General features: G+C 42.1%; 1 protein-coding gene across 24 annotated transcripts in view; it reads left to right on the top strand.

Annotated features, from left to right (window-relative positions):
• Nucleotides 1–15,449, top strand: part of NRXN3 (neurexin 3) — a 1,038,145-nt gene that overhangs the window by 49,290 nt on the left and 973,406 nt on the right. For all 24 annotated transcript variants that reach the window (XR_008974789.1, XR_008974788.1, XM_057428531.1 and 21 more), the window contains exon 2: nucleotides 1,971–3,242. Coding sequence is in view for 22 of the 24 variants with exons in the window: in XM_057428531.1 (XP_057284514.1) it covers nucleotides 2,534–3,242 (709 nt within the window). In the remaining 2 variants the exon portion in view is untranslated. The remainder of the gene's footprint in view (nucleotides 1–1,970; nucleotides 3,243–15,449) is intronic.

The raw sequence follows: 15,449 nt of genomic DNA, 5'->3' as shown, positions 1-15,449 counted from the left end.
AAATGTTCCAGGGAGCTGTGAGCTGCTTGGAGCACATCACTGGCTAATTTACACACATTATTATATTCCTATTCCTATCTCATCAGTAATTCCAGGCTCGGGTCATCACTTTCTCTCTTACCTCCCTCTCACTCTATTCTCCTTCTCCATAAATCACGGCTATTTTAGTGGAGCCACTAGGGAGCACAGAGGAGAAAGGTAAATGGACAAGAGTCACATAATTTTTTTTCCCAGTTGCTTTTTCAGAGCCCCCCCCAGACCCTATGAACTGAGCCAACACTGTGATTATTGGAAGGACAGATGATTTGAGCATTTGAATCTGTGTATTTTTTTCATTTTACACCTCTCCTAACACCTCCTTTTTCCTCCTTCCGTTCTCCTGAGCCAAGCTGTTAAGAATTAAAAGGAATTATCTTCCCTTTGGTTTTTACTTGATTTTATTTGTGTTTATAGCAGTTTAGCTAACATGCTTCACTCAGGCAGCTGCAGGGAACAGGCCTGGTTTCCACTGGGTACTGAAAGCTCGCATTTCTCTCCAACTTGCAGGTTTTCTTTTAATTGATCCCTTTTGTTTTCTAAGTGACTTATTTTTCATGCTGGCTAAATTTGCCAGACTGAGAGCTCTGAAGACTTACGGCTTCTGCGGATCCTTGGGGCAGGTGAGGCTGTGACTGTGTGAGCTCTCCCCTCTGCTCCCTAGCGATTGTCCTCCAGCTCATACTCTGCCCTTACCAAACAGAAAGTTTCCTATGCTGTCCATTTCTGAAGTGTCTGTGGGCCTCGTCCTTCAGGGCAAGGTGGGTGGTGGGGTTGAAAGGCATCTGCTGGAAGCAACAGTAAATCCAGCAACTCTTATTGTCCACAGGACAAAACACATTTCCCAAGAAAATACAAAAAAATAAATCGCAATGTTTGTGATCCAGTTTGTGAAATCTATGTTCATGCTGGCTTCTTGGAGGTTGAAGGCCTTGATTCTCATCACCTCCTTTCCTGCTTTGTGGCTGTGCTAATGTTAGCCGTTCCTGGAGCTGTTCTCTGTGAACAAGCACCTGTGTTAATAGAAAACTTACTTTCTTTTTAAGCAGGATTTTCAGAGAATGAGCCTAGCTTTGTGCTGTCTTTACTTGTCATCCAAAAATATCCTCCTACCCTAGGCATACAGTCACCCACATGCAAATAGGCAGAAGCGAATTAAATCCCAGTGTTAACAGGTCTAACTCTTGCTCACTGAAGGTAGTTGGAATTGCTTACTGTTAGCTAGGGGTGAATTTGGCCTTTTTGCCAAACCACTAGACCAGGGTAAGTGGTTAAGTGCTTAGACAGCTCTTATCATCTAAGCAACAACTTTCCTGTCATCTAAGGTGCAGGTTGCCATATATCATTTGCATAGCACATGTTTCCAGGTTGCAAAGGTCCCTGTTAGAGTCTATGAAGTGTGCAAGACATGTAAAATAAAAGCATCTATTTCATGGCAGGCTGACTTCAGGGTTGTCTTCTCTAATGCTTGCTTGGTAGCTTGATGAAAACAGTGAAATGGGAAATTTGGATAAAGTCTTCTTATGCCCTGTATGAGCTTCTAAGCTCAGAGGAACTCTGGTGTTTGCCCTAAGCATTTTCTGTGAGAGGTAATTGCTGCTGGGGAAGCTGCAGCACCATTTCTCTCAGTAAAGTCAATGAGATTGCATCTATCAAAGGATTTCAATAATTTGATGTATTTTTGCATTCTGAATGTTGTGGTGTGTGCAGATCACTTTTGGAATTCTCTATTCTCTATTTGGTCCTCATAGTTTTGATGACATAGATCTTGCTGCTTTGGAGGGCTATATAGCCGACTGCAGGTAGGAAGAAGTGGCCAGGATATCAAGAAATGGAAATGAGTTACTGGGCAAGATGTTACTAAGCTTCCTAATAAAGATATGGTGAGTAGTAAGACTAACTTTTTCCTTTCTTTTCTCCTCTTGACCCCACAGGTCCTGCAAGCTCCGTGAGTGCCAAGCAGTGAATTATGGGTTGGGTAGCCACCAATGCAGCACGAAGACTGACTTTATTTTTGGCCTCTTGAGGATCACGTGCTTTATGAATTCACTCTCTCCTCCATCTCATTGCCACCTCCATCAATATTGTCAACACTTCTAGGAAACCAGAATTTGAGGCTTGGTCTTCAGCTCTGCCTTTCCTTCCTCCCTGAAGCAACGAGTGTCACCTTTGTATTCCACCAAAACCAATCACTGTGGGTTTTTTTGCCCTTCACAAAAGTATGCTGGCTGGAGAAGTCACTTCATATGCCCTGTACTTCTGAGATAAAAACCTCTGTATCCTAAAGGATAACTGAGATCCTTCCTTGGGGAGGAGACATTTCCTCTTGGTCACCTGCAGCTGTTATCTCACTTTTCACTTACTCTTCCTCTCGCTGTCACTGTGTGTGCTCTCCTCCTCTTCCCATTGGGTTTAGCGTTTGGTGTTGACTGTTAGGGTTCTCCTCCCAGTAGTGGGTCTTCTTTTTTCTCCTAGAGAAGAGCAGATTACTGAAACAATGGGCTTCACTCTGCACTCCGCCTGCTTCACCTTGAAGGTGAGTTTGCTGCTGGGCTCCTTGCTGGGTCTCTGTTTGGGTCTGGAGTTCATGGGCATCCCCAACCAGTGGGCCCGCTACCTCCGTTGGGATGCGAGCACTAGGAGTGAACTGAGCTTCCAGTTCAAGACCAATGTCTCTGCTGGGCTGCTCCTCTACTTTGATGATGGTGGTGTCTGTGACTTCCTCTGTCTGTCCCTTGTTGATGGGCGCATCCAGCTCCAGTTCAGTGTGGACTGTGCGGAGACTACAGTTATCACAGACAAACAGGTCAATGACAGCAACTGGCACTTCCTGATGGTCAGCCGCAATCACCTGCGGACGGTGTTAGTGGTGGATAGTGAAGCCAAACCGGGCGAGGTGCGTCCACAACGCCAGTATATGAATATCGTCAGTGACCTCTTTGTTGGTGGAGTCCCACTGGACATCCGTCCTGCTGCCTTGACCCTTGATGGTGTTCTGGGTCAGCCTCCGTTTCAAGGATTTATCCTGGATCTGAAATACGGCAACTCTGAGCCACAGCTCCTGGGCAGTCAAGGGGTCCGTCTGGAAATGGAAGGGCTTTGCACAGAAAACCCCTGTGAAAATGGTGGCACTTGCTTCCTTCTGGATGGTGAGCCACACTGTGACTGCTCAGCCACTGGGTATACTGGCAAGCTGTGTTCTGAAGGTAAGAGAATACTTCCCTGCTTCCCATTGATCTTTACTTAATCCAAAGAGTTAATTTGTCACTTAGCACGGCTGTGACTGAGCTCTTATCTCTGTTGGTGGGTATCAGAGGAATTAAAGTTCCACTGTTCTTTTTCCAGCTGAAGGTAATGAAATGGAAATGGAGGAGAGCACAAGCAGTTGCAAAAAGTGCCTTTCTGAAAGAATGCTGCAATTTTAGCATGGGCAGATTTTCATCAGCCACTTAATGAGGGTAAAGGACATAAATTGGTATAGAAGTACCCTAGGTTGGTGTTAATAAAGGCAGCACTAAGAAGTTATCTTAGCTATCTGGGTGAATTCCGCTACCCTGTGTTCCTGAAAACTGAGTGATGTGTTTGTAAATAGGAGCTATGTATATATGGCTAACATGATTGACAGGACATTGCAAAAATTACTTGCATGCTAATCACTGAGTAGAACCGTGATTGTTTTAGCATCCCCGATTAAATTGCTTTGGGACCTGCTGAATGGTCTTATTTTGTATTGCAAAGGGAAAAGTGATTTGCGTGTTTCTACATTGGTTCATACTCTCTTTCAAAATTTAAGTCCAGAAGTTTTAAATTGTACAAACCACATGATGGAAAGTATTTCAGGGTTTTTTCCTTGGTCTTTAGCAGTGTAATGGTAATTAACTCTGCATGTGCAAGAGACTTAAATTAAGTCAACTGATAAACCCAGTGTGAATTTGAGAATATCATTGCATTTTTTCTGGCATTTAGATTTAAACACAATGGTATGAACTTAAGCCAAAGAAGAAACCTGGGCAAAAAGTGTCCAATCTCAAGGAAAAAAAATCCAACCCTGAAACTTTGTCAAAATGGAAATACTTGCAATAATATCTTATCACGCCTAGCATTTGTTTATGTCTTTTGGCAATGAAAATAAATTAACTAGAATTTAGTATGTAGAATGTGAAAAGTGTGGAAAATAAAGTGCCTATACTTTAAAGCCCCACAGAAATACTATGCAAATACAGCACTATGTCTGCAGTATAGATGGAGAAGCAAATATGTTTTTATAGGAATGGAAGATCTGGAAAATGAACATGACATCCATGTGTGCATTCATTTTAAGGTGCTTCTAATGGTAACAGAAAATTTGGCTTTATATCCAAGTATTACAGTAGCAGTACATGGCCATTAGGAGGTATGAGTCTATAAAGTGCCGAACACCAGCATTCTTCCTGGCTATTTGCTCCACACCAATCAGGTCCAAATCTGTAATGAGCCAGAACTATTTTCTGTGCTTGAACCATGAGTTACGTGGAGCTGGAGACACTGCTGGGTGTGACCAGGAACTTCAGTAGCTGGGCCACCCATCCTGATACTTATACGCTTACAGAACGAACACATCTCATGTCTAAATGACAGTTTTGGATGATGGAAGATTGCAAGAGCTACACAGGCATGTGGACCTTGAAACATAAGGATATAAGCCTATTTCTGCTGCTGGGCCAATGGATACGGACTCTGCGGGGAGCTGCTCAAGACATCAACAGCATATGGTGTTCAGTGGATGTCTTTAGAAAATACTGTAAATGAGCGAGGCTTCCATGTACCTGTGGGGCAATTGTGAGAGCTCTAACCAGGGCTCGGGTGGTGAAATTTCAGCATTTCTTGGGTGGGTGGAGCAATATTAAATTAATCTTCTAATAAATCCAGGGATATTTCTTTTGCAGACATGAATCAAGCAGTGCTATTGTTACTTTTTTGAAGCTATGTGTCACCGCTGCTGTTTGTTTCCTATAGTGATTCATCAGTTTCCAGCCCAACCTTCTGTTAAGGGTGAGCAAGGAAGTTTGTCACGATGTAACTTCTTTGGTAAACACTTTTGACTCATTATTAGCCGAGGTCTCTTCACTAACGTAGAAGATGCTGTGCAGAGAACTTTTCCAGTGGAACAAATGTAAAGATTTCTACAGGCATTACCTTGCCCGGGTCTTCAGTTTTCTCTTGTATTATTCATGATGTATGTTTGGTTTATGTTAGAATTTTATAATCAGCTTTGTTTTCTGCCTCCTTCATGCTGCAGCAATGGCGATTTCTGTGTGTTAAATGCTGCCACCCAGAAATGTTACAATGTCTATGCAGATTGTGAAAAGAAGGGGAAAAATAGAAAAGCTGTTTTATGTGGAAACAAGCAGACAAAGAAAAGTGACAAGGAAACAAAATGGGAACCAAGTGAAGTATAGCTACCTTTTCATCTGGCTTTGAGAAATCTGGCAAACTCCAAAGACGCTCTCTTTCAATTCTGTGAATGTGGCAGAAACCTCCGCTGATGAACAGTAGAATGTGATAGGAACAGCAGAACTGGGTGCAGGCTCTTCCTGCCTGTGGCTTGATTGGCTATTAACCAACTTGTGTTTTCTTTGTTTGCTTTTTCTAAGAGGTTGAGATGTTTTTTGTCAGAACTATTCCCTTTTGGTTTTTTGTCCTGCCTCTGCATATTTGAAGAAGTAATATGGTTATTTTATTCCCAGTCTCATTTTTGAAAAAGTTGTCCTCTTTCAACTGGATATCAACAGCTGCCTTTTGCGGGGGATCCTTAAGTCCATTACAGTATTTACTAGTCTGTAGCCCATGTGCGTATTTTGATTTCATCAGTTGAGTTGGCCCTTTTACTGGGAACTGATGGGATTCAATCAATAACAACTTCTGTTGGAACAGCTAAATGCAATATATACCTTTTTAATAATGAGTTCTCTTGACAGTGTTCAGGCCATTACTTGCCTATTGACTGGTACCTATGTCTGCAGGTGGTATAACCACAGCAAACTCATTTAGCCAAACAAATAAGAAATAAATAGAGAGTGGAAGCTGCAGATTCTGTACTGTGATGGAATGAAGCCCCATTTACAGTATTAGGGGTTACTGTAATGCAAAGTGCAGTTCCAGTTATGGTGAACCTCAGCAGAGAACAACCTTTCCATACTGAGACAATATGGTAAATCCTGTCCAGAATATGCCCCTGATGTGCAGAAAGATTTTTGGCACTTAAGGTGCACCCAGAGTTATCAGTATTGTGTATGTCATGGTAGCTACACACCCAGATAGGGTAGCTGAGCGGGTCATTGCTGGTCATTGGGAAGTACAATTTTTATTTCTGAGTATATACAGTGAAAAGCAAATGTGTGCTTACTTTGGGAGGTTTGGCTGTTTTAAATAAAATGTGATACTATTTTTATTGCAGCTGGAGTAAACTGGTTCATTGAATCTGACAGCTCTGTAGGGTACAAAGGATGGCTGATTTGAGTAGCAATTAATTTGTGTGTTTCTGGGTAATGGTGGTATTAGACGTGAAAGTTGAAGTCAGAGACACCTTCCCATCTAATAAACCTCATCAGCCTCAGTGGAATCAGGCTGCTGCCAAGAGAACGAGGTTCCCGTAGTAAATGAGCAGCATGGATAGAGTCATGTTGTTGGAAAAAAAAAAAACAAGCAAAACCTTCCCCATGCAGATTCTGAAAACTGTGCGGCTGTATCAGCTGGATGAACATGTTCATATCTGCTCATTCAGGATCATGCTGTCATCCTTTGTCTGCAGGAAATTCTCTCTTCCTCTGAAATCAGGGTGTAGAGAGTGAGTTCACTAATGTGGACAGCGTGAATGCAACATTGAATGTACAGTGTTTTGGCCCAAGACCTCACTCCTCTCCCTAGACCCTTTCTGGACTTTGTGAGGAAAGGTGAACAGAAGATATGCTTAGAAATGACATTAACTCTGCTTGTAGTTGCAGAACCAAGACGCTGATGTGATCACCAACTTCACAAGGCACCATGCTGAAGCCTTTGTGTTGCCTGCAGGGGCTGTTTCTAAACGAAGCCTGAATAGGGGCTTGATTGCACCTCTTCCCTTGATTACAGAGCAAGATTTCCTGGGGATGCTGCCTGCTGAATGACAGAGGAGCCCGTTGCTCTGTAATTATCACACTTCTAACTGCAGCGGGAACAGTTTTTCTATAGCCCCTCAGCTTCCTTTAAAGCGACAAGTTACTGCAGGATTTATCCTCCATCAGCCCCTTTGGAGCAGCCCAGTTCTGGCTTCATTTAAAGGAACTGCCTAGCCTTGCTTGCAATCCTGGTATCTCTCTGCCAGCCACCCCAAACTTTGTAATACAAAGGCTAATTTGTCACGAGCCTGATGGGTGCGCTTAATTTGCATATGCATTTGCATACATTTTGTAATCAGAAACAAATGAGCATGACCATAATATTTGCTTCCACTTGCATATTCCTTTATAGATGAATATAAATTGGTTGTTGTTGAGTTCACCAGCAATAAACAGCTGCAGACCCTCCATTTCGTCCTGTGCTCTCCTGCTCTAGAGAACATCAGGCAGTTCTGTGAAATACTTTTGGGGTTCCAGGACTTCACCCACCAGTGCAAAACAGTACAATCAGTGGTCTCCAAGGGCTTTGGAGTAAGTATTGCAAGGGGAGAATCTGTTGTTTCATGACACTTACTAGGCCCCAGCACAGGCCATTGGGCAGAAAGCTGGTAAGAACCCTGCTCATGACAGTTTTACAGCAATTTATTTTTCCCCATCTCTTTCTTCTGCTTATTCTTCCTGACTTAAGTTCCTTTGGTTGTATTTAAAATAGTAATTTTTTTCCAGTGTGGTTGTTAATTTTTTGATGCATTACCAAATAAGCACCAGAGAATGATGATGTGTTAGTTACTAATTAATGTTTATAAAGTGCTCTGAAATTCCAAAGTGCAGTTTAAGTATGATTTGTTATTCTTAATAAATATTAAAACTGAGTAGGAGGCACAGAATTTCAATTTAGATTCTACATAGTCCTTCTCAGAAATGGCCTAGGACCTATCTCCACTCACTAATTGTGGACTGCCTGCAGCCCCAAACTTAGCTGGATATGCTTTATAGCTTCCCCTGCTTTTAATGCAAGGAAGCCACAGAGAGATTACAGGCCTCTGTATGGAGTGTGCCATTGATTCAAACAGTCTCACTGCAATACATGCTGACAGCTATATTCTTGTTTCACTCTTCTGTATTATAGATGACCATGAGGCTACAATCCTTTTCTGCTTGATTGCAGATCAGCTTCAGACCTCAGGCAACAAACAAGTTATAGCCCTCAGTTAGGCAAAGCTTGGACATCTCTGCTGAAATGAAGCAAACTGTGTTTGGGTACAAAGGAGATCGTTATTTGGTGTGAGGTGGGACTTGTGAAGAGTAAGAACAATTTGTCAGTAGAAAGAGGTGGGCCTCCGGGGCAGGGGTAGAAGCAGGATGAAAATGTTGCTTTATAAAAGAGTAAGCCATAGTTCATGTAGCAGCTGTACTAGCTTGGTTTTACCTGCCTCATAGCATAAAATAACAGTTCTTGGCTGTCACAAAGAGTAGATTTCAATGGGCTGAGTGGGCTTCTGGAGGACTAACTCTAGCTGGAGTCTGGTACCAGCTTTCTCTGTCAGCCCATAGACCAACCTGCTGGCTCCTGCTCTGTCCTAGAGTGTGCACAGCTAGGATCTAAACCGGAATTTTGGGAAGTCACTGAATAAAGATTTAAATAAAAGTAGCTGATAATTATCCAATTTCCAACTAATGTTCAGGAGCTAATTTAAATTTCAGAAGGAAGGTTTATTTTCCTTTGGTTTTGCCCTAAAAAGGAATGGAGGTGGGAAGGGGAAGAGCTCATCTTTCATTACTGTCCATTCTTCTGCTGAGCTAGGCAGCCTGTCGTGAAGGTCAATCATCATAAATATAACCCCAAGCAAGACAGAGCATTCTGTAGCCTTGCTTTCATCCTTATTCCAGGATGGAGACGTGCAGGCCATTTGCCACAGGGTATTTTTTGTTAAGTTTTGGTGGAAAATAGGGGGAAATAATCCTCCCACATACCTTGAGGATACTGGAAATGTGACAAAGCTACAGATAAAGAAGCAGAAGAGGAGCACATCTGTCCGGCAAACTCTGGCACTAAGAGAAGATGAGCCTCTGCACGTCTGGTGCGGGAGAAGGTGGTAATCTATGTGACGAAATGGTAGAGTGGCCATCTGTCCTGGGCCAACTTCTGATTTCACTTCACCTCTTGTTCTTTTGCTGACTCACTTTGAACTTGATGGATAGCAAAGCTTCTTTCTCTCCATCTAGAAAGCAAGGCAGCTGCCATGTTATTGCTGTACAGAGACAGCAATGTGACCTATGGGTGTAAGTGTGTGTGTCTCCCACAATCCTTCATTGCAGACAGGCTCACTGCCATTGTAAACCTACCCTGCAGAGCAAAGTATTTGCCCATCTTCTGTCTGTGACCAGGTCCAGGAGCTGTCAGCTGGGTTGCCAAACAGCCCGAAGTCAGAGAGAGGTAGATGTGGGGAGGTAGGGAGGACTGTGGATGTAACAGACTACTTGGAGGACAACAGGTTTGTGTTTGAAATGGGACTGGGACCTGAGTACATTGTATTCACATTCTGTGTTGTTGACATCAATGTCAGTCATGCTATTTCATCTGTCCAGGTGCTGCCTGCATGTACACTTGTTCACATCATTATCCTGAGAAGAGACCAATGTATGACATATAAAGAAAGTGGACTGTGGCAGCAGAACTTGGATGGTCTGGTCATAAAAATGTTAGCACCTAAGAAACTAATTTCCATTTTTGCCACAGGCTTCCTGCATCCCCAGGGTGATCTGCTGGCAGACTAAAGGACTCAAAATTGAATCAATTGACCCTTTTTGCAGGGGATATGTACCTGGGTACCCTCTGTGCCTCGGTTTCCGTATCTGAAATATGTAGCCAGTGGGGTTCCTGTAGTCTAGGTATTAAGGATCCTGTATGCTTCTGTATGACAGTGACAGAGACATATCAGTATATTAACAGGACAAGTGAATGATGATAATTCATGAGCAGCCAGTAGGATGGCCTGGTTTGATTGTCAGTTTTCCAGCTAGGTTTGCAGTTAGAAATTCAGGTGTCGTTCCTTGTCAAGTGGCCATCTTTGAGGAACATTCCTCATCTTTCTTCTCAACTGAAATCTCAGAGTTTCCTGCTGCTTTGTGCAGTGTCACACTATGAGTACTCAGACTCCTCCTAGGCCAGGCTGAAGTAAATGCTGGTAAAGACAGGGCCTAAGCAGCAGTGTACCCTCTTCCCTCTGGGTGATGCAGAGCAGAAGCTGCACTGCAGGGTGCTGATAGGAGCAATGGGAGAAGATGAGCTTTTGACTCTTTTTTTTTTTTTTTTTGGTATGTTTTGTGTGTACCACTGACATTCCCCTCTGTCACAAACCTCAGATGCTTTTCCTTGTGCAGTGACCCACCCCTGCCTACCTGTCTGCATTGGCATCTTCCTGCTGTGGCTGCTGGTTCCAGCCTGCCCCTGTCACCCTCTAAGATCGAGACTGACCTCGACCTTGTGCTGTCAGGGAAAGCAAAGAGAATATAAAAGGCTACCAGAGCAGGGTGGGAGAGTTTTCACTTCCCCTTTCCTGTATGAGTCATTGCATAAAAACCAAGACAACAGAGAAGAAAGCCCTTTGGGTTTTTTGACTGTTTAATTAGCCCAAAGCTGGCAAGTGTTTTGTCATTCTAAGGCACTAAAAGGATAGGTAAAATCTTTCCTGTTAACTCTCATCAACACAACTCTTAACTGCTGATTAGATATATCAGGTGTATTAGTAGCTGGTCTGCAGTTTGCATTGTAGGCCAAGGAGGAAAGGGGTACCTGGCTCTCAGAATGTTGCTCTGAGGTGTGATGATCTTCCTCTTACTCATAGAATTTGACCAATAAAACAACCTGAGTGAATATAATGGAGTGGGTTTGGTTCTGAGTGTTTGACAGAAACTATTATTGGAAAGAAGCAGCACTTCACTGGTAGATGTAGAAATTTGAGCTGTGACTTAAAACCAGGTTTCAATCTCTAATGCTGCTGGCAGGCTCCAGAGGTTGCTTGGCTGCTGCATTTATTCAGAAGGCTTTCTCAGACTCTGTAGTCTCTTGGGTGGATTTTCATTTCTTCTCAGTTTGTTGCCTTAGTATATGAGAAGAATGACACTGAGTTTTCCAAACCTCCGGTGTGTCTCTGTGAGTATGTGTTTGATTTGCTGGTCTTTCCTGCTGCTTGCATCCTGCCAGCTTGACTTTCAGGGTCAGAATGCCTCTAGGTACCTTTCTCCTCAAGGTAACATGGGAGAAATCCTTTGGAGCTAAAGGTAAATTTGTCCACTGAGGCTTGTCAGAAACCACAGTTGAGGCTAGCAGAGATGGCTAGCAGAGATGAGAGCGGCTTGTGTTGTGATCTGCAAATTTCATAGCTCAGTGACATTTGCGGCCAAATTCTTTAAACTCCTTTCTGTATGTGGCTGAAAATATATTGCTCATGTTCCCCAAAGATTTTTGTATTTTTTTTTTTTTAATGTGGAAGTGTATGGAGTCATTCCTTAGTAAATTGCTGTTATAAAAGAAGGAATAAAAGGACAAGGTGAGGTTTGTGAAGAGGAAAAGAAATTAAGTTGCTTGTCTAGGACCACCTAAAGAAAAAGCTTGGAAAGTAGCCATAATTTCTTTACTTCTGTCTTTTGCCTTTTCCTCTGTACCTCCTGTAAGAAGAGCAGCCGTGGGACTTAGTATGGTATGAGGCAGGGGGCTCTGTAAAGGGACCAGCCTGCATGATGCCTACCAGACCTGTGGTGTAATTGGAGATCTGTGTAGGTCCTTGTTAATCACAAAGCTTTGACTTTTAAGGAAGATAACAGGAGATCAATAGGCATAAAACAGTATGGATTGGATATGTCGCATCATGAAGCAGTAGCGTTATTACATCTCTCAGGATAACCAGAGCTAGAGGTATGTTTATATTAGTATCAAAGACGAGGTGCCACTCCTACAGGCCTACCTAGCTGAAAAGTTGCCAGGATAGGTACTGGTGTGATCACAGCAGCTTGGAAGATAGCTGTATCATCATGATAGCAGTACAGCTATAGGTTTGCTATCGGTAGAGGACCCTCTCAGAAAACATTGGATGCTGCGTTAAATGGCAAAATCATCTTTCTTCAGAGTTCCTCTAGTGGGCACTGTGCTGTTGGAGATCTTGAAAAAAAAAAAAGATAAATAAGGGCTCTGATCATCTAATTCAAATTTAGGATATTGGCTTAGCTGTCTCCTCCTAAATTCTCTTTATTACTTAAGCTGAAATGCACACCTGTATGTCAATTGCAGAAATGAAAACAACAAATTCCTAAACCTGTTCATTTTGAAAAGGTATGAGACATATATACACATAGACTTCATCCGTACTCTGCATCTTACACATAAGCGTATCTGTTAGGCAGTCTGTTTTTTGGCTGCCCTATTTTGTGGCATGTTCAAATGAAAGATGTGTGAAGCAACGTTTTGACCAGCTAAGACACAACAGACTAAGACAGCTTGGAAATACTTTCCTCATGAAAAATTGTGGTTTCATTCAGATCAAAATATTTAGAAAAAAAATACTGATTTTGATGGCAGTCTGTAGAAAATGAGATTTTTTTTTTTTGTAGAATTTCTGGATTCTGACTGTTAAAAATGTAGTCTCTGTCAATACTGTGTACATTTCTAGTTTATTTTATAAGTTATTGACACTATTGTCCCTAATAAGGACCTACTGCTGATGAGCTGCAAAATATTGAAGTGTTTTAAGGAAGGGGCATATGCTCCCACACTGACTAAAAAGCTGTATGAAAACCTGTGGACTCAACCCCATTGTGCCACAAGTGTGGGAAGTGTGAGGCTCAGAAGCGGAGGCAAAAGGAGGCCTAAGCACAAGTTAGACTTGATCAGAGAGGACAGATTTCCAGCTTGCAGACAGTGTGTGAATCCTGGAGTTACAGGTAGGACAATGAGTCAATCAATGCGCTTTGAAACCTCCCAGGGGGAAAGAGTGACATGAAGCATTGCTACCGCTTAAATTCATTGGAAGTGACAGATACGTAGGTGCTGCTGTTTGTCAAGAGTTCGACAAAAGGAAGGACCAAAGGTATGATCTTGAGTGATCAGGATTTGGGTGGGCTATTCCCTATTTGACTTCTCAAATGTGCCAGTCTCAGCGAACTCTGCAGTCTCTGAACTGTGACAGTGAAGGCAATATGGCTGCATATATTAAAGAAGAATCACAGCTGCTGATTTGAGAGGTTGGCATTGTCAGCAGTTTGGCTTTAGCTTTTTAGTGTGTTGGATTGAGCCTGAGTAGTCTGCAGTGTCACTGGACCTGGGCGCTGCACTAGTATGGCATGACAGCTATTCTTGAGCTCTGGGATGTTTTCCCTGTTACTGTCGCTGCCAGTGTGGTGACTCCTAGTTTGCCTGAGGCAAAAGATAGCTAAACCAAAGTGCTAAGTAACAGATCCTGTATCTCAGGAGAACAATTGGCTGTGATTTCAGTGCTCATTTGTCAATGATGTTTAATTATAGCCCTGCTACCATTTACAGTGGAGGACACTGATGTGTTGTAGGTCTGTTTAATGCTCCCTCTGGCCTTAAAAATCTATGAATCTATATCCCACTATTTTGGGGCATTTGTAACAATCTCCACTGGTTTTCTTCAAGAGTTGAAATTGCTGAAGTTTCCTCTGGGCTACTTGTCAAAATGTTGTTGGAAAGCTGACTGAAACAATTTAAGCCCCTTTTCAGGTCTGGGAGTGAAACAAAAATGTAGGTTTCATCTGGTTTAGTTTCTATCCTTACACTTGCCCAGTTGTTTTCTCCTTGTTAATGGCTGGCTGACTGCTGCAGTGTGGGTGCATGAACTACGTGAACTTGCTCATATTGTGTCATTAATGGGCTGTTCTGTAGGAAATACAGTAAATGTGCAGATCGTTGTATAAAATGTTGTCTTGCACATCTGATCACATAAATCGTATTGAACTTAAAATTAACTTCATAGACCAAGTGCTCTTTAATCAGGCAAAGCCTTCATTCATACTGGTGAAAGACATGTTTAACTAAGAATTAAACTCGTATCTAGATTTGCTGATCTTGTCAGCAAATAAACAATTACTACTTTTTTGAAAAAGGATTCAGGCACCTTGGAGCCTTGTGACTGCTTTGGGCTTCTAAATAGTAGCTTTGATCATTTAACCTTCATGTCTTATTTATTTCCATCCTTTTTCACCTCCCAGAATTGGGCCCAAAGACCACATTGTCTTTGAAATTCTTTCCTTGCCTATGTTTGCCATTAATAATTTTAATGCTATGGTACTGAATAAAAGCCAAGACCAGTTAGAAGTTCTTTTAAAAAACAACAACAACAAAAAAAAAACAAAACCAAAAAAAAAACCAAAAAATCAAAACTGAGCACAGGAAAAATATTTGCAAAAAGTCTTCTTTAATGTGATGTTAAAGTTGTGAATTTCAGAATTAAATGGTGGTACCTGCTACAATCAAAATGCCACATGGCATCCATTCAAATATGCTTCAGGCGTCCTGCACTTTAATTGTGTGCAAGGCAGGAAAATAACAGAGCTAAAACGCTGTCAGGTTAATAATAAATTGCGCATACATGTGGCACATTTCATCAGAGTGTTCCTAAGCATCTCACAACTACTGATAAATCAGTCAGCCTTCACATCACCCTAGCACACTGTGAAATGCATGTTATCTCCATTTTACTGATGGCAAAACTGAGAGGCAAGCAGAATGTGAATTATTGAAGGGTATCAAGTTAGAAGGTGCCTGAGGTGGGATTGGAATACAGAACGCTAAATCCTACATATTAAACAATATCGTAGTTTATCTGTTTTTGTCCAAGTGTGATAGAAAATCTGCAAAACATCGTGGTTTACATTGAATGTGAAGCTAAAAATGGAGCTTTGGAGTTTAGGAGTTCCTGTAAAGTTTCAGTTGATTGAAATTCAAAGAAAGATCTGTCTTTATTCTTTCTAGTGAAGTGGATTGTCCATATCCAAGAAATTCTGCCCTTTGTGACTGTTGTCATGTAACTTTGTCAGCTGAAACCATCTTGAACCAGCTTGTTCCCTACATCTTGCCAGTGTGCTGCAGTAGTGTGGTATGACAGCCATTCTTGAGCTTATGGAGTCCTCTTTTTAGTGTTGGTTTATAGTCAGTAATGAGGAAAAAAGGATTTGTAGCAATAGAAGGTTTAGCTGGTTTTGCCTGTCTGTGGTTTACATGCTCCTCAATTTAACTTTCCAAACCGGGAAGAGCAGATC

The sequence above is a fragment of the Pezoporus wallicus genome, unplaced genomic scaffold (assembly GCF_028554395.1).
Source record: "Pezoporus wallicus isolate ANWC-B61680 ecotype Strahan unplaced genomic scaffold, APGP_CSIRO_Pwel_v1 contig_3486, whole genome shotgun sequence".
Taxonomy (NCBI): Eukaryota; Metazoa; Chordata; class Aves; order Psittaciformes; family Psittacidae; genus Pezoporus; species Pezoporus wallicus.
Note: the sequence above shows the minus strand (reverse complement) of the source record. Positions and strands in the feature narration are given on the sequence as shown.